The sequence below is a fragment of the Equus asinus genome, chromosome 8 (genome assembly GCF_041296235.1).
Source record: "Equus asinus isolate D_3611 breed Donkey chromosome 8, EquAss-T2T_v2, whole genome shotgun sequence".
NCBI lineage: Eukaryota > Metazoa > Chordata > Mammalia > Perissodactyla > Equidae > Equus > Equus asinus.
In genome coordinates, this window is record NC_091797.1 from 27865409 (window position 1) to 27888688 (window position 23280).

The 23280-nt window shown below is 45.1% G+C and overlaps 1 protein-coding gene and 1 long non-coding RNA gene across 2 annotated transcripts; one reads left to right on the top strand and one right to left on the bottom strand.

Moving 5' to 3' along the window:
- Positions 1 to 206: 206 nt before the first annotated feature.
- On the top strand, positions 207 to 16011 carry LOC139045848 (uncharacterized). The gene is made up of 2 exons (XR_011505004.1): positions 207 to 345; positions 3489 to 16011. It is a non-coding gene; the product is annotated as an uncharacterized lncRNA (long non-coding RNA).
- On the bottom strand, positions 15822 to 22962 carry SRSF3 (serine and arginine rich splicing factor 3). Its single transcript, XM_014830932.3, has 6 exons — positions 22809 to 22962; positions 20756 to 20963; positions 19329 to 19463; positions 17128 to 17166; positions 16844 to 16930; positions 15822 to 16669 (listed from the first exon to the last, which is right to left on the bottom strand). Exons 2-6 carry the CDS (start codon positions 20959 to 20961, stop codon positions 16642 to 16644), a joined length of 495 nt encoding a protein of 164 aa, XP_014686418.1. The 5' UTR covers positions 20962 to 20963; positions 22809 to 22962; the 3' UTR covers positions 15822 to 16641.
- Positions 22963 to 23280: the final 318 nt, after the last annotated feature.

A 23280-nucleotide genomic window follows, 5' to 3' on the forward strand; every position in this document is an offset into this window, starting at 1 on the left:
AGCCAGCTCCCGTTGTGAGGCGGTAGTTTCAAAGAAATCCCTGATGACACCAAAGGCTCTCCACCCAGTCCTTAATAAAAAAGAGGGAAAACAGGAGCCGAGCTTGAGCAGGAGCACGCGTGAGTCAGTCGTCCGAACCGCCTGCAGGGTGCAGTCTCACGGCTGGAGCTGGATCTAGAAGGTCTCGGCCTAACAGCCCCCTCCAGGCAGGCTTGTCCCCTGCAAACCCCGCTCCCCAGAGACGAGGCACTCACCACTTCCAGAGAGGGCCCGTTCTGCCATCAGGAAGGTCTTCTCTGCCAGGCTGGGGGCTGGTGGACAGGAGACTGAGCTCACCAGTGCCAGGTATGGACCAGGCCGGACACGGGCCTCCTCGAATAGCATGATTTCATGTTTTCTCACAACCAACAGATGCGCTCTGATCCATACTAGGCCTTCTAAGTACGTTATATACACAGCTCTCTTCACCTCACACAGGGCGAGGACTGCAGGCCTGATTATTTCTGCCATTTTACAGGTGGAGAAACCGAAGCCCAGGGAGGCTGACTGTCCCCGCTGCACCACCTGAAAATGGCCGGGCTGGTGGGGAGCTGGCTCTGCTGGGCCCCGAGTCCACTCTCTGAGTCTGGGGCTAAGTGGCCTTGAGTGGGGGCCCTTCTTTTGCCATCAGAGCGCCACTTCCTCCTCTCCCATACCACCGCCATGCTTCCTGCCTCTCAGGCTACTATCTGCGTGAACTTTGCGCTCTGCCCTGTTGACCCAGGAGAAGGGCTGGCTGATAAAGAGGACATCGCCCAGGTTTATAGTTTCCTCCCAGCCTCTCTGGCGACACCTAAACCTGCTGCTTCCCCCTTCCCCCAACCCCCAACTTACAGTCACACTCTTAGGCTCACGTACACCGTCACCCTCACACACACAGTAACGCACATACACAATCATATGTTCACATATAGACACACATAAACACCCATGCAGTCACACACAGCGTCACCCACCCCTGTGGAGATCAATGGCTGAAGACTGACAGGCTTGGAGATTTACTTTCCAGAAAATCATGCCTGCCTCTCCTTACCACTCTTTCCCAGCCATTGAGGTTACATGCTTCTGCCTCAGTGCATGTTGAACAAATGAGCTGCTTTTGAAGGCCTGTGGTGCCCCCTTCCCATATCCGCAGACAAACCTGGATGTCCTTTGCATGGAGTCGCGAACCAGCTTACTTCCCCATGCTGCCACCTTGTGACGTGAGCCCAAAACTGCAGGTTCTGTGCCCAGGGGATAACCACTTCCCAGGGAGGTTTCAGTAGCCAAGTGGGCTGTCAGGGGAGGTCTACACGCAACCGGGCCCCACCTACACATGGGCAAGCCGAGTAAGTGAAGATGCCCTCTTCCTCCATCTGACCCTCACAGGCATGCTCTCTGTATGGCAGACGAGTGGGTGTGCCACTTGGACCAGCATGTGACAGGACCCTTACAGTGACCTAGCCTACAATCATCATACAATCACAAGATTATTAGCCTATATCTGTGTCGTCTTAACATCCTTAGAATCATCCAAATAGTGGATTTGGCTAAGCCGTGGTGAGGAAGCTGTGGCAGCAGGTGACTGTGTGACCTCCAACACTGACCCAGGAGCTGCTCTTCACCCTCCTCTAGGGCCTTGGAGGGTCTGTCCACGGTGTCCGGTCTGGAGCTTGAGCTCACAGAGATAGATGTGACTGACTCTCCCCTTGACCTCACTTGCCTGACCCAGGGTCACTCCTCCAGGCCTCTGCCTTTGGTGAGGCTGCCCAAGAGGTGTCGCCACCCTTGCTCCTCGAGCCCAGAGCCAACATGCTTCAGGCAGAGGATTTCATCCCATCTCTTGTTTCTACTCGCTTTTATTTTCGGCCCTCCAGTGCAGTGGGATGAGTTAATCCTACTCTCCGGGTGACAGCTGACGGTCATCACTGTCCTGGCTAGTCCCCTCTTGCTTTACGTATTCTTCAACCTGTGGGTCACTCCCGTTCCGCTGCCCCCTGGGCAGCTGTTCCAGTACATCCTTTTATTTGCGTGTGTTCTAAAGTGCAGGGTTTTATAGGCACATATCGCCACACAGCATTGCACTGTGCCTTACTCCTTCATTACCATTTTAGTAACAGGGTTTTCACGTGTTTGGGGACAGGGTTAATTTATACATGTCGGAGAGAGGTAGCGCCTTAAGAGTTCACTGAGACTCTGCATTAATGATTATGATAGTGACTGACTACACTTTTTCACTGAGTTGTTTCCTAGACCATAACCTCAGGATTGGGACCATGGGTGCCCCGACATGGGCATGGCTGTCCAGAGGCCTGGTCCTTACCTCCGCTCTCCCACAGACTTACCAAGATCTCCAGCAGGTCTTTCACCCTCTGACCCCCGGGGTCCTCATCCATTAAACAGCAGGTTAAACTAAGGCCCCTCTAAGGTCTACCTTGAATAGTCCTTGACACCCAGAAAGCTGCTGGCTAGGATTCACCAGCCACAGAATTCATCTATTCATCCTATGGATTCTTACTGAACACCTGCTCCAAAGCCAAACTATCTAAGCTCCAATCCCAGCTTCCCCACTTGCTACTCTGTGACAATGGCCAACTTATTGAACATTTCCATGCCCGTTTCCTAAAATGGAGACAGTAGGAACACCAACTCTCTGAGGGTTGCTCTGAAGATTAAATGAGTTAATACAGGCGAACAGCGCCTGGCACCTACCAAGCATTCAGTAAAGGTGCTTGCTTTTTCCATTCAAACCTTATAATAGCCCTATGAAGTAGCATAATTAGTTCCATTCTACAGATGACAAGACAAAGGCTGAAGGAGCAAAGTGACTTGCCCAGGCTTGCATAATAGTATTGCCAGGAGCCAAGCCAGGCCTCTGGACTCTGAATGCGGTGCTCTTCCCACAGAGATGGCCATAGGACCTCGATCCCAATGTGCAACCTGGAAAAGTGCAGGCAGAAAACTCTGCTGTTGCTGATCTGAGCGACAGGAGGTAACCTAGGGGCCACTGTAGAGACAACTCCTAGCCCCAGCGGTCTTCACTTCTCAGGAGCATCCTTCACCCACTGGCCCTTTCTGAGAAAGCTGCTGCTTCCTTCAGGGGTTTCCTGGGTATCCATGTTCACCAGGCAGCCTCTGAACCAACGTGAATCCCAATGCGAGGCCTGTTAGCACACACACAGCTGAGACGTGCTGAGAAGGCAGGCCTCGGGTTGTAGTCCTGGCTGTGGCATTTCCTCCCTCGAGGGTAAGTTATCTTCCTTCTCTAAGCTTCAGTTTCCACATCTGTACAGTGGGGACAGTAACTCCTAACAGAGTGGCACGAGGACTAAGGTTTAAGAGACTACTCCAATCTTGATCAAATACTAACACTTGCCTGAGTCCTGCAGAACAAAAAGCCTGTTATATAGCCTGCCTTGGCTGGACAGTTACCCACTGTATGCATGTAACATTCTTCCTTTCCCCTCCAGGAAGATGACCATCTGGACCTGCCATCCCTACAAAGAAACAACTTTGTTCTTTCTCTGGAGTTGCCAAACCCTAGAATGTCAGTGCTGGAAAGGAGCTTGAGCCATCTGGTCCCAGCGTGGCAGCCTCGTCTCCTGTCAGGGTCCACCTCTGCCTGAAGCAGTGGATGTGGCCGGGTCAGAGGCTGGCTGTGAGGACACTGTGGTCCATGTGCTCCAGGGTGCAGTGTGGAGAGGGCGTGGGCACGCGCCGCATCTGGCCCAACTGCCCCTCCTACAGATGGGCAAACCATGCAAGTGAAGATCCTTTCTCTTCCTTCACCTGACCCTCAGGACACCAGATCTGACTGCTGTGTTGTCACAGGAGACAGGTTTGTGGGCCACCTGGACCAGCATACGGCAGAGCCTACGTCACCCATGCTTACTTACAATCATCACGCAATTAGAGTTCATAGCTGATGTCTTTATCTTTTGGTATTCTTTAGAATTATACTAAGAGTAGATTTCAGGAAACAATTTGCCCACAATCCACTTGGCCTTCACCTCCAGGCATAATTTTAACCACTGAAACAGTGTATATTTGTTACTTTAGCCATTAAAAGAGTGCATGTTTGTTTCTTCTAGAAAACAATGGAAATACCTGCTGGGAACCCCAAGACAGCCAGCTAGAAAACAGGACAGGTCAGAAGAAAGCAAACACAAAGTAAAGAGCACCCTTTAAAATGAGGGAAACACCCAGAACAGCACTTCCATGCAAACCCACTATCCTTGGGAAAGCAAAACTGACAGGCTGAAAAACCCCACCTAAGCAGGTTGTTTATTGGCCACCTGCCCCCTCCCAGGACTCCAGGACTGGCGTGGCCACGAAACAGCAGTTTGTCTTCAGTGGGGAATGGTAAGGACGTGAAGTGGTCATGAGGGAAATACGGTGTGGGCACAGGCTCCCAGCACACGTGGGAGTTCAGGGACCGGTGTCTGGGACCCACCTCTGAGGCCGCTCCCCGTCCTGACATGGCTGCTGGGCTTGGACTCAGTAGCTGTGGGTCTCAAACCCAGCTTAACCTCTCTACTATCTGCGTGACCTTGGGGAAATCACTTCCTCTTTCTGGAATTCAGTTTCCTCATTCGCAAAGCAGAGCCATGATATCACCTCTCTAACACCCTCTAAACACAATGAAGAAACCTACTCCAAGCAAACAGACTAAAGAGAACAGGATGGGAAAAACTCCTTATGAAACCCAGCAGCTACTGGGTCACTTTTCTCCTCTTTTGTTGATACGTGTTCTCCAATTTTTCGACCATGGTCATGGATTACCTTCGAATTAAAATTGGGTAATTACAGAGGATGGAGCAGAGCTGATGTGAAGGAAAATGCTCAGCTCAGCAGCTTCTGGGGCCTCCCCTGTGCCGGGCACAGCTGTTGACGCTTTACACGCGTTCCCTCAGGTTTTTGTCCCAACAAGCCTGGAAAGGGAAGCAGGGTGGCTCCCACTTCTGGGCTGCCGCACAGACCGAGTTTGCAGAGAAGTCCGAGGCTTCACTATTACGAGGCCACAGTGCCATGCCAGAAGGGAGCACACAAACGCGCAGCAGGATTATCAAGGTCAGCATGGGGAAAGCAGAACCTGCTCCCGCGCCGGACCATGACCGTGACTGCAGGGCCTGAGCCAAGCCCTCCCCAGCAGAGTGCTACCCCAGAACCTGCTCTGGAAGACCCGCTCCAGGTCAAGGGCAGGTTAATTTACGGTTAAATAACAGCCTCGCGGCCAGCCACAGGTTTCAGTGTATGAACTTACTTTTAAAACATTTGTTTCTGTATGAAAACATGGCTTGCATGTGGCATTCTCCTTCTCTTCAGTAGCAACACAAGCCATTCTCTAAACAAAAGTGCTAATTATACCGTGATAAGAGACATCTCCTAAGAATAATTTAATATGAATGCTTTCTGAAAACAGAAAAACAAAAGAGCAAGTTAAATTTCTAAACATTCTGACATTTGTAAGCAGACTGCTTCTTTCGAAAGGCAAAGGCTGATAAATGGTATTTTTGAACTCCTGGGGGAGGTAGCCCACCTGTTCTCCCTTGCTCCCGAGCCACCACCTGTCGCCAACATGTCTGCGCCCTGGTAACACAGAGCTCCACCCCGCGACACTGCCCCACCCTGATCCGAAACCGAGGCTGATGGGGCAAGGCCCTGAGGCGCCCAGAGGAATGGGGCCAACAAGCCCCGAGCAGCCTGGAAAACCCTCCTGAAAAGCGCCAGCCCCAGTCTCATGCTCACAGGTGTCTGCCTGTTGCTCAAGAGTCCCAATCTGGCCACAGCGAGGGAAGCGACAACAAAGAGCAGTGGATCAGGGGACAGCTTGGGGGCTGGCACAGGCACAAACCCCCGGGTGAGTCAGACCTGCCCTGACTCCTGGAGCCACATTCTGTTTGCCCTCTGTCTGCGCTTTATCTGCCAGGGAGATGGGCGGGCGGCCAGGCCCTCTCAGGTGAGGGGTTGAACAGCCAGGCTGCGGCACGCTGCCACACCAGATGTCATGGCTGGCCTCTCAGCGCACGGGGCTGGGCGTCAGGAGGCCGAGTGCCGGGAGATGGCCCCGGCTGGGCTCCCCGAGTGTGAGCGACTCACTCCCCGTCCCTTCACCTCAGGCTGCTCATATGTGGGCGGCTCGAGGAAGTCTCACCCCACGCTGCAGGCGCAGGCGGCTCAGACATCTGAGTCGGTTTAAAACATATACGCGTACGTCTCACGATTTTTTTAAAGTATTTTTTACCATAAAATCTATTCAACCGTATGCACACTAACATGCTGAAGTGAAGCTATGCCTCTAGGTTGTTTTGGGCTAGACTTTCCTATCATGTCACTTGCGGGATTGCAAAATGAGGTGTTGACAAATATTACCACTTGCATTTACTTCTCTCCACAACCAAAATACAGGAAAAAAATTGGTTTCTGAGGTCAATCTAAGACTGCATTCATCAAAACAACATTATTTTTCCTGTCTTTATAAGCCAATATTATCTACTAGGATTTACTTTTTATAGTAATATCATTTAAATTTTACATATTTTATAAGATTTCATTCCCAAAAAAGGTTTGGCTCATTTTCAAGTTTGAAAACCACCATCTCCAATGACCTCTAAGTTTTCCTCCAGCTCTGACTTTCTACTAATCTTCAATTCTAAAGCCTGAACAAATTCAGAGGGTCTTAAACTTGTCCACATAAAACCTTGAAGTCTCCTGCCTTCACTTTTACGCACGCAGCTTGCCTTCTGTAGCCAGCTTTCTATCCCAGTCCCCTCCTACGACACTTAGCTCACAACCTCCCTCTTCCACACGTAACCCTTGTCGTGAGTCTTGGACTTAAGCCTCAGTTTCTTCACCTGCAAAATGAGGTACCAGAACCTCCCTCAAGCGGTGAGACTTAAGTGAGCTGGTGGTATGCATCAGCACTAAACACTCCGCAAAGTGCTGGCAGTTTAAGAAATGCTAAATATCATCACTGCTGTCTTTAGTATCGTCTTTGTTATTGTCTTAGAGGAAAAGACTTTGGAGTCCATGGAGACTCAATTCTACTGAGACAGGTGTGTGACCTCGGGCAAAGAATCTGGTCCAGTATTCTCAATGAGGCAGTACTGCCTCCCAGTGGTTGGTTGGGAAATTGGTTTTGTTTTTTTTTTTGATGGCTGTCACACTGTCCAGGGAGCATAACTGGCTTTAGGGGAAGGAGTTTGAGAGATTAAACGTCTGGCACACAAAGAATTGCCCGTGCCCACAGGACTGAACCAACTAGAGGTATAAACCATTTAAAGTGCTTCCATAAGCCCATTGAATGAATAAATGGAAAGAGAGAACAAATGAATGGAAAAAAGACACTGTCTACAAATAACTGAATAATTACCCCGTGCATTCAGACTACGCGATTTTTCCTAATCCACTTATGCCGCTTCTAACAAAGGCTATATACTACTTAATACCTAGACAGTATTTAAGTTCCCGGAACTGTTTTGAGCACATTTCCTGTATTAATTCACTTAAACCCCCATCACAGCTCCACGGGACAGCTACCTCACCATACTTCCCTCTGCCCCACACTGACGAGTTATTTTTGACATCAGTTTTAAGGCCCAGCTCATTTGTGGGAATACTGCACTTCCTCATTTCTCCAATTCAGCAGTCTGTTTGTCCGGCCGTGTTATTCCTTCTTCGATGAAGCTTATTTCCCCCTCTCTCTTATCATTACGTCTTCAGGCAGTCATATCTAACACTTTCGCACAGAAAAATATAGACTATTTTATAATCTGCTTCCCCTTTACTTTTTATATTACAGTTAAGGCTTCATCTTGATTTTTTAAAAAATAATGTAGAAAATGGATTTCACTTCAGAATACTCGAGTCATTACAAAGCATTTTTTTACAAAAAGGGGGGCCGAGTCTGATTAGGGCTGAGACCACTCTCCCTGTCTGAGCTTCTTGAGTAAATGGGACACAACCCAACATCAGAGTTAATGAGAAAAAGCACCATCCACGTGCTCAGCATGTGGTAATTCCATTTTAGTTCCCTTCCCATCTGCTTGTCTACCTTTTCTCTCCCACACCTTGCTCAAGGGGTAGGTATCCCCAACACCAGCACTGTGAATGTGCTCCACGAAGGAGCAAAGGGAAGCATTTTCTTTTTTTTTTTTTTTAATTTTTTTCTGCTTTTTCTCTCCAAATCCCCCCAGTACATAGTTCTATGTTGTAGTTGTGGGTCCTTCTAGTTGTGGCATGTGGGATGCTGCCTCAACGTGGCCTGACGAGCAGTGCCATGTCCGCACCCAGGATCCAAACTGGCGAAACCCTGGGCCACCGAAGCGGAGCACGGGAACTTAACCACTAGGCCATTGGGTCAGCCCAGAAAAGCATTTTCTGATGACAACAATCTCATCCAGCTGCTAGGCGACACCGAGGGAGGCGCCCAAGGAATGCTGGGAGTTTTCAATCCAGCTCCACAGCCTCTACAGAAACAGAACCAGGGCAGCCTCTCCCAGCGAGGTTAAAAGGCAGAGATGAACAGATACTCTGTGAAGTATGTTTTTGTTATCCCCAAGTTCACAAATAAGAAATAAAGGAAGATAAGTGACTTGTCCCAGGCACGTGGCCAAAAGATGGAAATTTGAGCCCAGGCTGGCCTAATTTGAAAATTCACCTTTGTGGCTGGCCCGGTGGCGCAGCGGTTAAGTGTGCACGTGGGGCTTTGGCAGCCCCGGGGGTTCGCCGGTTCAGATCCTGGGTGTGGACACGGCACCGCGTGGCAAGCCATGCTGTGGTAGGTGTCCCACATAGAAAGTAGAGGAAGATGGGCATGGATGTTAGCTCAGGGCCAGTCTTCCTCAGCAAAAAGAGGATTGGCAGATGTTAGCTCAGGGATAATCTTCCTGGGGGCAGGGAGGACCCCTCATCTTTAGAAAGCTATCTAACAGTTTTAATCCTTTATCCTATCTTTCCCACCTGCCTATCCTTGTGACTTTCGAGCCCTTTCTTGAACCCCTTCAGTCACACACGTCTCTCAAACCCCTCAAACCAATGTGCCCTCAAATTGGAGAATAGACTCAAAAGTGGGTAAGGCCCAGGGTCAGTGGAGAAACACTCCCAGCACGCACCGGGGAATGCAAAAACGCACTGGGGTACTCTTGCCTGCCCAGCACCAAAATGAGTCCATTCTGCTTAAAAGCCATTCCTTGAGTGCTGACTGCACACCAGTGAGCCTGCCATAGTGATTGTTTACTGAGCAGTGGCATGCTCTATCTGCCTCACATCACTACATTCTCAAGATACAAACAGTACGAGGTAGCTGTTTCTATTATCCCCATTTTACAAATGAGAAAAATGCACCTCCAGAGATCATGTAGCTGGTCCAGTCATTCAGCTATAAGCGAGGAAGTCAGGATTCAAACTCTGCCTACTGGCTTCAAAGCCTGAGGGGCTTAACATACTGCTCCCTGGAACTAGCACTGGATTGGGCAGTCCTGGTCCCAGCTCTGCCGTGTCCCCGCGTGACGCTGGGCAAACCCACCTTCTCATCACTAAACACAGGACTGGGATTATGGACTCTACGGCTCCTTCCAGTTACTCTACACCTGGTCCTGCAACCTGGGTTACACCATTCCAGCCCCGTCATTCCTGGGCTGTGACCTTGGACAAATAATGTCCAGGTCCAGCTTCCTCTGTACTGCAATCTCTTCCTCAATAAAGTAGGATGATCACATCACCCTATTACTAATACCTTTTTGGATTAGTTTCTTCATCTCAACTGCTGTCAGGTCCAAAAAGTTGGCCTTGATTCAGGAACCAGTCTTGGATGATGCACACAGTTAAGTACTTAAACACCCTTCCTTCAATCCACCTCTACTGAGAATAAGTCAAAATCATCTGAGGAAAGGAATTGTGTTCTTCCAGGTCAGAGTGCAGCTGCTGGTGGACAATTAAACTTTAATCACCAAGTCCACTGTCAATATCTGAGTGATCACTCACATATGCCTGCTTAACCTGTATCAGTAGATTCTTCCCCAGCAACTAAGAAATGCCGCACAACAGACTCCTAACTTGGGCCACCTGGTTTTCAAACCAGAGAAGGTGCTCTCATGAATCTCTGCAACAGTGTGGTCTGGCCATGGAATTCTTCCGGGGTGCTCCCCACAAGATTCCATTTAAAAAAACAAAAAGAAAAAATAAGTGTGCACTTTCCTCTATGAAGTTGAAAAAGTTAATTAAAAAGCCCCCAAAGTTTAGTATTTATCAGTCCTTGTCTAAAATACTCACCAACGTCACTCTCACATTCCTAAAGGGGTTAACACCACTAGGGTGGTGTCAAGACCAGGAGACCGGAGGAGCTGAAGCAACTAAGTTATAGCTTTGAAGCATGTGAACGACGAGGTGAAAAGTGAACATGGACAGATGGAATCAATGTCAATCCATCCCATCCACATTGGCACAGCTCTGTCCTCCTTGACAGTGACATTTTAGTCACATTGAACATCACTAAGCATGAGGACAAAGTTAGAAAGGCCTTTGCCAAGTAACGTCTTAACTGTTTAACAATTGTGGTACCTGCCCAGATGGCACATTTTGTAGATTTATATAGTATATACACCTCAGATGTGCATGCTCTGGATGTGTAAAAAGGAAAAAGCTGACAAGACACGATTAGCATTTCTAGCTGTATAAATACTCACCACATATGCCTAACTTCCTAGAAGACAATATTTTAACAAGTTACCTCTAGAAAGACTAGGGGACGTTAATTATTTTCCAGTGTACATACAACTTACATTTTTTACCAGGAGCACGTTTTACAATTAAAAAGGCATGCCCTTAACTCCTGACAATCAGTGAATGCAATAAAATGGCATGTTAGCGCTGGGCTGAGAAAGCAAAAATGTCACAGAACATAAAACAAGGGCTTTTGTGGCAACGCTAGCCTGGGTTCTGAAGACACCACTTGCTTAGTAGGACGAGTCACGCAAGTGCAAGGAACTTGGCTCTCTTTTACCAGTGATACTCACCTCTCGAGTGCTTCACGTCACACACAAGTCCTGCAAGATGTTTGGCAGAGTGGTACTCAAAGACAAAACTTCCTTTCCTGGAGGCCACAGCTGGCCTCTGGACCAAGAAAGGACTTGAGGGGGCAGGGGACGGGCCAGAAAAAGAAACGGAAAATAATAATAAAAACCCTTCCGGGGCTGGCCCGGTGGCCGAGTGGTTAAGTTCGCGCGCTCTGCTGCAGGCGGCCCAGTGTTTCGTTGGTTCGAATCCTGGGCGCGGACATGACACTGCTCATCAAACCACGCTGAGGCAGCGTCCCACATACCACAACTAGAAGGACCCACAACGAAGAATATACAACTATGTACCGGGGGGGGGGGGCTTTGGGGAGAAAAAGGAAAAAATAAAATCTTTAAAAAAAAAACCTTCCTATCCTGACTGCTCCAGCTGTCTTCACTGCAGCTTCCAGTACCCCAAAAAGCAGCTACTTTCAAAAATTCAGTTCTTAGCCCTCTCCAAATTATCAGTGTTCATCTACTCCTTGCTACTTAAAGGTGGGCAATTTCTACTCCCAATCTCACTCCTGGAAGCCAATTTCACGTTAAATGGACTGCTATACACTGCGAACTGAAGTCCACCCAGGACGACCAGTTCAGTCAACTTCTTGTCCCCATTTAACCCCAGGCAGCCGGGATACACGAGCCAACCATCTCATTAGGGCAGTCCAACGCTCCCAGTTTCTTGGCCTTCCTGCCAGTCTAAAGCTGGACAAGCCATCCACACCCGCTTATCTGGCAGTATGGCTCTAATACACTAAAAATTAGACTGGGGCCAATTCATGCTTTCAATTGTTCCAAACCCTTGGAGACTTGCACACTAAACTGCTCCTGTCCTCTAAACTTGTACTTTGCGACTAGGTACTCACCCATTCCTTCACCAGCTGGTTTACACAGCCTTTCCTTATCCGTGAGCTCTGCCTTTAGTCCCCCAGCACCCTGCCATCTGACTCAATCCACCAGCTTTCCTCCGCTGCTAAGGGGCTTTCCAAAGCGCCCTCAACTAAAGATTACTTGCCACCTCACTGCAGGTCCAAGAGCCTTTTTCTTAGGCATCCAAAGCCCTAAAATGAACCTCTTAAATTATCCTAATCTAAGAGGGGTGAACACTGTTTGGTCCAAGGTCTCAACATCCTCAACTTGAACTCATGCCAAACACAAGTATTATATATTCTTTCTAGATACTGAATTAGTGTTGTGCCTTATTGCTGTACCCTATTCCCCACTAAGCAGCTGTGTCATGGACTGCCACGTGGGGAAGGTGTTACACAATAAAATTAGAGGATAAATCACTCTAATTTGTATTTGTTTGCAAAGCACTTCTTGAAACTTAAAATGGTTTCATCTAAATTTCCTTATTATAAACAAATTCTGATGACAGAAAGCCAGCTGGAATGTGTTAAGTCAAAGATTTAAGCCAGCCATCTAAGCTTAAAAAGATTTAGAAATTGTTTCCTGAGGGTTGTTCTTTCAAACAACTTCTAGCTCTCAAAACTTACACGTGTTTTTTACATTGATCATTTCCTTTTCCAAATGATCAATACGAACAGCAACCCCTCCTCCTCAGAAGGGCAGCATTATAGAAGCATTCAGCGACTGCCCCCTTGGCTCTGATTTAAAGTTTTGGGGTGGGGCCAGCCCTGTGGCCACGTGGTCAAGTTTGCACGTTCCACTTCGGTGGCCCAGGGCTTCGCTGGTTCGGATCCTGGGCGCAGACCATGGCACCACTCATCAGGCCATGCTGAGGCGGCGTCCCACATGCCACAACTAGAAGGACCCACAACTAAAAATACACAACTATGTACTGAGAGGCTTTGGGGAGAAAAAGGAAAAATTAAAAATCTCTTAAAAAATAAAGTTTTGGGGCTTGTCAGCAAGTAAAAACCAACCACTAAAGCATGCTAACTTGCCCCAAATGACATCTGAGGTCTGTACTGAAACAAAGGTGCACATTCACAAGTGAACAGGACTTTAAAGAGAGGGAACATCACCCATAGACTACTTTTCTAGAAGGCTTAATTTTGCTCTGGAAATAAAGCAAAATATTTTCCCATCTCAGGACCTCTCCAAATGATGACTAGCAAGGAAGTGAAGTATCAATGTTCCCAGAGATCTTCACTTCCTCAAGACTAAGTACATACACATACTAACTTACAGGAAAGATACTTACATGATCAGATTCTAAGACTTTAGGGAACAATCATATAATATGATGTTTTATGTAGGTCAGAAGGAACTGAGGAAAACTAAAGATGAGAAGAGTACAATGTTCTACACACGTATTTCATGTATTAATCTGGGAAACATTTTGGCTGTTGTCACATGTTCCAGATATTTAAAAAGAACTAGGATACTACATGATAAATCTAAATACCATATGAATTTCTACAATCCCAATAAGGGAAAAGTTGCATGAATAAAACTAAGCAGTTATACCAGGTTTATCAAAAGACCAATTTTCAACGCTCTCTTCTCAGAACCTCACAAGTGTGCTACAGCTGAATTCTTCTGAAGCACCCAATGAATCTTCAATAAAATAGGATGAAGATAATTTGCGTGGACATACAAAAATCAAATTCAACACTATCGGACTATTTTGATAAAAATATACTCCAACCCAGTTTTTCTTCATCTACTTTAATTATAAAAATCTTTCAAGTTCTCAAAAAAATGTAAAACCAGAAGGCAACAGTCTAGTACAAAAATATACAACTGGAAGACATCATCACCAACTAGATCTGACAACTGAATCACGTTCAGGATTCTGAAAATAAAAGCATATTAAGACAAAGTGGCTAAACCAGTGGCTCTTGTATAACCAAGGAAGTTTATCACCTGGGAGAATTTTTCCAATTAACACAGGGCTAGATCACCCTGGAAAACTGAGTCAATGGGCCTGGAATTAGGTTGTGTATATTTTGAAAAATTTCTATGATCAACACCCTTCCTGATAAAGCAGCACTGTACTAGTATGAACCATGACTCTACGATAAAAAGCAAGCAGAACTTCCCGTCCCTGGGTGAATCCAATTAAAAGGGTAGAGGCGCCATCTCTAATAAAATTCTCTCTCAAAGGACTGTAAAAAGGATATAAACAGTAGATAAAAGGTATCTGCACCTCATGAAATTAAAATTTCTCTAGTTAATTTATCTTTGTCTTCACCTTTCTGCTTAACTAAGACATGGACGTCAAAAGTAACCCACTGTGAACTGAAAACCACAGATCATTAAATATTCTTGAAAGCATAAAAACCAATTATAATCCTTAGATACGTTTCCTTAAATTATCACCAAATATTAATAACAGTGACCTCTAGTGAGCACCTGTACTCATTACACTGCAAGTCAAAAATTTTTGTGACTTTCAGTATCATATTCAACTCAGTGTATGTTATGACAAAACTGCCTAATGGGACTTGTAATTTTAGAAATTATAGTAACTTTAGAACTTTCAATAGCCACAATCCAAATGTGCAATCTAAGGTTTTAATAATTCCTATCTTCCATATTTTTTACAAGCCATAAAACTGCGATAGGGCCTCTGGTAAAAGTGATGGTAAACTCGGACCCTAAGTCAGGCTAACTCCCGAAGGTCAACTTTCTCTCTCAGGTTCTGTATTAACCACACTATACCCATTATCTATTATCCTTTTTACAGACATCCTTCCAATTTAAGATTCTGCAAGTTGCATACTGTCAAAAATGCCCATATAAATGTCCAGCTATAAGAAAAGTGTTTTAACTATTGATGTGCTGTATTACTTTCATGACTCAAGTTATTTTGCCTTGCTTTTAGGCCATGGGGAAATGCCAAGACAAAAGGCCCAAGACAGAGCTCCCAGTACACCAACAGGCAGTCTTAAGTGTCTTCCGTAGTAAGGCTCATACTCAACCTCAACTGACACCAATTCTCCCTTGTGACACCAAGGACTCTCTTCCCTCATTGATATTCGCATGAAAGGTTAAGAAGGACCACTGGAAATATTCTTAGGGCCTACATCTTATAAAATATCCTTACAGGTTGAATTCTCAATGCAATGACTTATCTTTAGTATTAAAGAAAGTCAGTAAAGTATAATCCAAAACTATCTTTAAATAGCACATTTAAGGAAACTAAGCCACAAGACTGTTGCATTATGATTTAATCTAATTGCACAGAAATTTGAAATTACAACTCCTCTGGATTTCTATGAGGAAGGTTATGCATGCCTCCATATTCAATTCTGCACTGTTACATTTGAACCATATAGTGAATTTTACATCATGATGGATCAATTTAGAATTCCCATGCAACACCTCAAATTATATAAAATGGAAGCAATTTTTAAAGCTTTGTGGAAAGTTCTCATGCTGATGATTTAAAAGCCCCTTTTTATGGGCAACTTTGGGTTATAATGTGCCAGGCTGCTATACTTTAAAATGTTGGTCACTGACTACCATGGACTTTGAACCGGGTTCTACTCCTAAAAAACGGTAATTACTAACAAACACTTAAGGTGACAACCAAAAACTCCTTTCACTTAAAAAGCCTCACTTGTGTTTCCTATAAAGTAAGATTTGTGTAACCAACTGCTTTCCACGGGACAAGAACTATGGTAGTGGGTTTGACTATTACACAATTATACTAATATTTTATTAATTCAAAAGCACTTTACAAGAAAATATAAGTATGGCTTCCAATAGGAATGTTATACCTGGACTTGGTACCAAGCTCATAGATTTTAGTTTTGCAAGGAAAAACAGGCTTTCAGGTTAAACAACAATTTGTAACCAAAACTTTAATCCCAAGGATTCTCACAAAACATATTACAAATGACAGCATGAAAAAAAATCTCGCACAGTTAACTCAAAAGTTCAGCTCTACAATGTACCCTTAAACTGGCAGGACACTGGTATCTTGAATAGTCTCAAATTTCCAAATAAAGAATGTTACAAAGAGTTATATAGTCATATACAGCAATCACGTAAGGACCTTATGACCTAAAGCAAAGGTAAACTAACTTTCTTGAAACTCCTTAGATTCTACACCAACTAGACAACCTCTGCCCAGTGCGAAGACTAGTTGGATTAAAACAATACCAAACCCCCTCCAATTTAGTTTAATGGTGCAGCTTTAATTTTTACCTGCTGCCTTGTGTTCGCAGCAACTTCTAAAGACTTATTTTTCAACTACAGCTGTACACCATATCCCAGCTATGGAAAAAGTCAGTCTTAGTTCAATTTCTGCCAGTTTTGTCTCCCTCATATTAAACATCACACTTTAGCTGGGCAGGAGTTAGAGGTTTATTATCAGTCTAGGCAAGACTAAATAAAGTTCAAAGCAAATTCAATTTTGCTTAAGGGAACATTGTAAAGTAACAACTGGTATTACATGCCTCATACGATCCATTTCAAACCATAGAGAATTACAACTTTATGTGTCACTGTTCCAAGAGACAAAAAATGTGAACAGCTAAAACATCTTAAAAATGCACCAAGCTTATGAAGTCTCAAACAAAACTTGAATTTTCTGTACATACTCCTGTCAAATGAAGTTATTTCCTGTACACCCCTCCTCTTGCAAACTGGTCTTCTATTTCCTTTCATTTGACCTAGATCGGCTAAAAAACAGAAAAACAGAAGTTATGTAACTTGGTGACACTCAGTGACAAAACATCCAAAGATTTTTATGGTAATAAAAATTACATCAAAATGGCTTAGAAGAAGACCTATGTATATTTTTCGTATATTATGTATGCAAGGTCTTAAATGGCTCAAGTCATTAAAGATCTTACCTACGAGACCTAGAGAAGGATCGAGACGGCTTATGATTTCTCTCCCGGGACAGTGATCTCTCTCTTCTCCTATCTCTCGAAAGGGACCTAAAATCAGAAGGGAAAGAAAAATAGGGCAAACCAGGATTATACAAAACAAATTATCTCTAAGAAGTCTTTGAAAACTAAAAGCTGATTCATTCCTAAAGTCACAGGCTATTACCATTAACCAAGTCATTTGGAAAATAGGAATAGGAGAAACACTGCCATTTCTGAGAACATGGACCAAAAATGTAGTTATTTACCTGCTCCGGCTGCGGGAGAAGCTTCTCCGTCTTGGAGATCTAAAAGCAGAAACAGGAAAATTAGTCTAATTGTCAATTAGTATTTATGGCGTGAGGCATTTCCCAACTTTTCAATCTCACTGTTGGGCCCAGTGAATGTGCCGAAGAACTGGCACCCATCGTCCAAAAAAAAAAAAAGAAAAGAAAAAAAAAAAGGCACAGAAGGATTAAGGAACCAAAAGCTCAAGTGAAAAGCAGGTATTCCAACCATGGATTCACTTTAACAAAGAATGCTTCACAGCAGATCTGTCCAATGCAAAACTCCATGTCAAACTAACTTCACTACCCAAACACCACACCAAAATGTAGTCCCACAAGTAGTTCCAAAAACAGTACCGTAAACCAGTATTTGGAACCCATGCAAACCTATTAAGTCCATGACAAGACTTAGGTACCAGGTGGATAGTGTAATTTTGTGAAAACGCGCTAGGTGTAAATATTGATGCCATTAAGTGCTACATTAGAACTGCATTTGTGATCGTCACATTTAAGAGTGTGTTTAGGCTTATCAAAATTACCTTAGCTTGGCCCACTTCACCCCCAAAATTTTAAATTTTTGAAAACTGTTAGTAAAACCATTTAAAGGTGATAGGATTCAACAAATTTTTGCTAGAAAGGAAAGCTAAATCTGTTAGAGTTATTAAAATTTTTAGTTTGGCATCTCACACATGCAAATAAGTTTCACTTGAAGGTCTAGTTACATTATGAGTTCCCTATCACCCTTAAAAGTTTTATTCAAGCAATATCTATGTACGTTACCATTCAATTATGCACAGCCAGCCTTTGATCCAGAAAAAAGAATTACTTTAAGCCGCTTACTCCTTATTTTAACCAGCAGTAAACTGTATAAGCAGGAAAAACTTACTAGTTTTGGGTTTCAACAAGCTAGAAATGGTGAGGTGAGGCTGCCGGACTGACGGCCAGGAAGAATTTGCTGAAAAGGTTTTGCCAGATGTTGCGTTGGATTTAGTTGGTTGGCGAAGGGGGTGTTGTGGATTTTTCCTGCTTTTTTGTTAGCCGAAGGCTGCTGCTGTAGTTGTTGTGAAGACATTTGGTAAATAAACAGCTGAGCTGATTGGCCAGGAATGTGTGGGCGGTCGAGGTGGCTGCTGCCGATTTGGTTAAGGTTGGAGAGAAGGCTGAGAGAAAACAGCATGCTCGGGAACCAAAGGGCGGTGCAACCTGACGACTGGCCATGCCTGGGTCATGTGAAACGACACCAGCCAAGCTGAATGGGGCGCGCTGGTCACATGACGCTGAAAGGGCTAGTTGACTGGCTAATGCAGACTCAGAGGGTGGTGAGAAGAGACATGATGGTGACTCTGTAACGGGGTTCATTTTTATTAATAGATGGACCAAAAAGCACAAAAAAAAAATGAAAAACAAGCCATCAGTACAACCATCTATTAGCTAACAAATACTCTTTATTATGATGGGCAACAGTGTGTTTTGTTTTTCAAAATAGCAAAAGGGGCAAGATTTTGAACTCTTATCTCCTAGAAGGACTTCACTCACCTGTAAGAGGTAAATTCAGTCCTATAGAAACTATTTTGGAGGTTTGAGGAGATGTGGAGTTAGCATCCAGACAATACTGCCTGGTCCAAGAACGATGCCATTTTCAATTATAAAAAAACTGAATTCTCTCCTATTTGGGTCTGAAGAACAGATGACTGGGATTACTTTTTTAGCCCCCTTTATTGGTCAGTGACTTAAGTTAGTTTCAGAATGATTTCTACTTTACCAGCAGTAACATTAAAACAGCTGCCTGTTTGATAAATATTACAATCGTGCTAACAGTAAAAAAACACATTTTTGTGAAGAGCTAGAGTCGAATGTAATGTTTGTCATTATGGAGTCAAGAAATGGAAAAAGGCCTAAACTGAAGTATAAGGGAAGACTTGGAAAGATGCAACTAGAAGATGAACTAGAAGATAGATCCAAGACAGAAGTTACTGACTACCAACATGAACAATGACCTAAAGACAAAAGCCAACACTCAGCACAACTCACATACCCCAAACTACACCCAGCAAATGTTTCATAAAAACCTCCGATTCTTCACAATTAACTTTAAAACCCACCAACAGACTTTAAGAGAAATACCTGCTCCTATTAGCTACTCCATTACACCAATACCTCTCAACACGCTCTCTCTCAAGTACCTGCGTCGAGGTGGAGGACTCCTTCTCCGATAATCATCTCGAGGGCGGCGACCCCAAGAGGGAGGTGGGCCACGATTTCGACTTCTCTTTTCACCATTAGACAGTTCCACTCTTACTCGGCAGCCACATAATGTTCTAAGAGGGAAAAAAACATTATTAAATTTAAAGCAGCCCAACTGACTTTCTAAGAGACATGCATTAAAGCAAAAAAACAAAGCCATTCCTAGTTAGCTTCTTCGCAAAGCACACATCTGAATGTCTGTAGAATCTTTAATACCAAACCAAGTTTTAGTTCCCTTATTTTTTCCAGTAAAGAAAACCAACTTCCTTACATTTTACTGCTCTGTTCGAGTCAGTCTGATCATTGGGCTCAATGTTAAGAGTTGTAATTTAAGTGTGAAAACCCCAGCATTCATCCTCAAAGTAGTAGCTCTAGCTCATCTGTACATCCTGTTGGGACTTCATTAGAGGTCCCAGCACCTGTTAACTGCTGTTACTACATTGGTCTCCCTCCTCCCCCCATCCCTCTCCAAGTACACAGAGCAGCCAACAGGGAAGCAGTATTCCGGCATTTGACATCACCCTCTCCCCTCAATCAACAAGAGGTGACACACAAGAAATTGCAGCTAAAGAGCAGTAGAAAAAGACAGTTATTTATCCCCCACCTCTTCACTGGTCCACAACCATTAAGTTTAGATAAGCCACTATATTCGGACAGTGATCGGGAAAAGGTAGGGCCCCGGAAAACTTTGTTTCTGCAATCTGCCTGGATAAATGACCTTTTATACAGCTTTACAGCCAAGCTTCAGACCCTTTAAGTTTTTGGTTTCATGAAATCCAACGGTTTTCAAATGCCAAGGAGGGGGAAACGGGCAACACATGTTCACTGTAAGACTCAGGTGTTACTAACCAGCTAGCTAAGAGGACACTGTAAACACAAAGGGAAATAACCGTATGATCCACACTTCCCAGATGAAATATTTCACAACATGCAAGAGAAAGATGACGGTACAATAAACCCCATGTAACCATCACCCAGCTACAATTATCAGTTCATGGGCATTCTTACTTAAAGAGACTATTTTATTACGCAACTGTTTTAGAAACAATTCCAAAGCTGAACGCTTTGTGGGGGATTTAGATTAAAATGTTTCAACCATATTTTGGATGCAGCTATCCATCCACCAAGAACTGACTATTAAACTTAACTATTTTCTTGAACAGTCAACTGAATAAAAAGAAACTTCCTGCGTATCTTCACTAAAACTGTTGTCCTTTTTTTGATTGCAGAAAAGGTTTATGTAAATCTCCAGTAGCATCAGCTGCAGATCACCAAGAAGCCATCTCAAAGTGATGTATCTTAGAGTTTAAATACTAAAAACACTAACAACATATTTACCATTAGCATAAATTAATCATTAAATTACCTCCCATCTAGCTCTCGGACAGCATCAGCTGCATCTCGGGGATCTTCAAATTCAACAAAAGCAAAGCCGGGAGGGTTTCTAGCAACCCACACGCTTCGGAGTGGTCCATAATAACCAAAAGCTCGTTCCAATTCAGTCTTGTTACCATTGTTTCCAAGATTACCTACATAAACCTTACAGTCCAATGGACAGGAATCACGATGCATTTCTGTAATAAAAAAATACCCAAAATGTTAATCATTTACCCAAATAATATACACAATGAAAAATCAGATCCTCAGGAAGGAATTCCAAAATACTAAAAACTAATCAAGTAAAAGTACTAGCCGTGAAACACTCATTTCTTCCTAATCATTTCTGATAACTACCAGGAAGCCAGCACAAACTGCTAAGAAAAAATGCCTCCTTGAGAAGCGAGGGGGGGAAAAACACTGGAGGAACATTTACTACAATCTGGGCACTGCATTTAGAGACTTAACCAGTCCTCTCAATTATCTCAAAAAGAAAGCACTTAGAAAAGTAGGATAACCTGAGAAGCAAATCGTGGAGACTCAAAAACGAAATGAAAACAATGCTGAAAATAAAACAGGAGTTAAGGCTAAATCGCTAGGAAAGTGACGCTAATGCACCTTCATAAGCAAAGCATAACCAGCTTCATTCCTCATGCAGCAAGACAAGCTGTTCATTTTAAAATATATACCTCATAGCAGCACTACTCTCGACAGCCAAGAGGTGTTGACCCAAAAGGCCGTCAGTGGATAATTAAGCACTACATTATCCATACGATGGATCATTCCGGAAAAAAGTGCTGATAAATGCAACTGATAAAGGCAAAGGTACTGACAACCGTGGGTGAATTGCAAAAACATGCTAAGTCACACAAGCCAGACACAAAAGTGCACCTATTACGATTCCATGTGCATGAACAATACTCAAAATAGGTAAATCCAGGCACAGATTAGTGGTTACCAGGGGTTGGGGCGGAGGGGTCAGGGGAAACGGGGAGCGGGTGCTTCACAGGTACAGATCTCCTCAGGGGGGAATAGAAATGCTTCGGAACTAGAGAGATGTGATGGTTGCACAACATCGTGAATGTACTAAATACCACTGAAGTGTACACTTTAAAAGGAATCTTCCGTTAATTTCACCTGGGGCGGGGGGGGGGGGATAGGTGTGTGTTATGCCAAGAATTCACTGCACCTCGGGGGCGTCTGTTTGATAAACCTTCAACAGTGAAGGTCGCCTGGGCAATACAATCTAGTCAACTTGCCGGCCAGCTTCACCTGCCCGACAGAGCAGCCTACCCCGAAATTCAGCTCAAGGGCTTTTCCAAACGCCACGCACTTCTCACTCTGATCTTATCCTATTAAAAAAAACCAGCCCAGACACATCCTATCCGCGCGGCCCCACCCTGTGCCCACGAGTTCTGAGCCCCAACCACGGATGGAAATTGCTTCCCCAAAAACTTTGCCGTGGACCCGTCTCAAGCCTAACTACGCGGGAAATGGCTGCAAGAACAACGCAGCTCAAGGAAGACCGGTTTAAAAAAAAAAAAAAAACGTGGGTTCAGGCTGCAAAAAACGGAGTCCAATTAGAACAGCATGAAAATAAAGACTGAATACAGAAATCACTTCACATGGACGGAAAGGACCAGTGTGGATGAGTGACTTGAGAAAAAAAATCCCGTGAAGCTTTCTATGAAAACGTGGGGCCCAAAGATCGAGGGGGGGGAAAAAAAGGCGCCATAAATCGGAAGGCCGCAGCCCGGAGTACAACTCGGCTGCCGGCTCCCCCCACCGCCGCCGCTCAACCCTCGAGTAATCCCACAGCCCGCTTCACCCCAGCCAAGGATTCCAAACACCTCCGCTTCAAGACCGGGGGACATCCTCTGAGGGGCCGGGAGCCCCCGCCACCGCCACCGCCCCGTGCTGAACGTCACAAAATGGCGGCGGCGTCTCTTTGTCTCAATCCGGAGCCGCCATTGGGCCTGGCTCCACCTCGGCACGGTCACGTTCCATTTCCCACTTCACTCCTTCAGTCGCTGGTCTCTTACCGAGATCTTGGGATAGAAATGCGGAGGCTCAAATCCACACACCCTCGGACGGCTCTTCCCGCTCCCCTCCCGCCCGGACCCCGCGGATGCTCACGCTACCCCGGCGTCCACGAAATGGCGGACCACCGCCTTCTCCTCGCCCCTATTTATACGCCGCCCTGGGGTCACATGATTGGACGAGTTCGCCCAATGAGAGGCGGAAGAGGCCGTGACGTAGCGGCTACAAACGCAAGGAGAACCGCGGTTGCCGAGAGCGCGCCCTGGCTGTGCCTCTTGGTCCTTGGAGAGGTACGCTTCCGCGCTCCGGTGGCCTCGGGCCTGGCGCTCCCTCGGGTGTCGTTCCCGCCTTGCCGACCTCCAAGTTACTCTCAGTCCCCTCTCCCTCATCTCCGAATAGGCTGGGGTTTAATAACACCTCCACCGTCACTCCCAAACCCTGATACAGCCATGGCTCCTAGTAAGATTCAGGTGG

Coding starts and splice junctions, on each gene's coding strand:
- SRSF3 (XM_014830932.3), bottom strand. CDS start 20,961: ATGCATCGTGATTCCTGTCCATTGGACTGTAAGGTTTATGTAGGTAAT. Junction 19,464..20,755: donor GTCCGAGAGCTAGATGGGAG/GTAATTTAATGA, acceptor TTTCCCTCTTAG/AACATTATGTGGCTGCCGAG. Junction 17,167..19,328: donor AGTCCTCCACCTCGACGCAG/GTACTTGAGAGA, acceptor TTCTGCTTTTAG/ATCTCCAAGACGGAGAAGCT.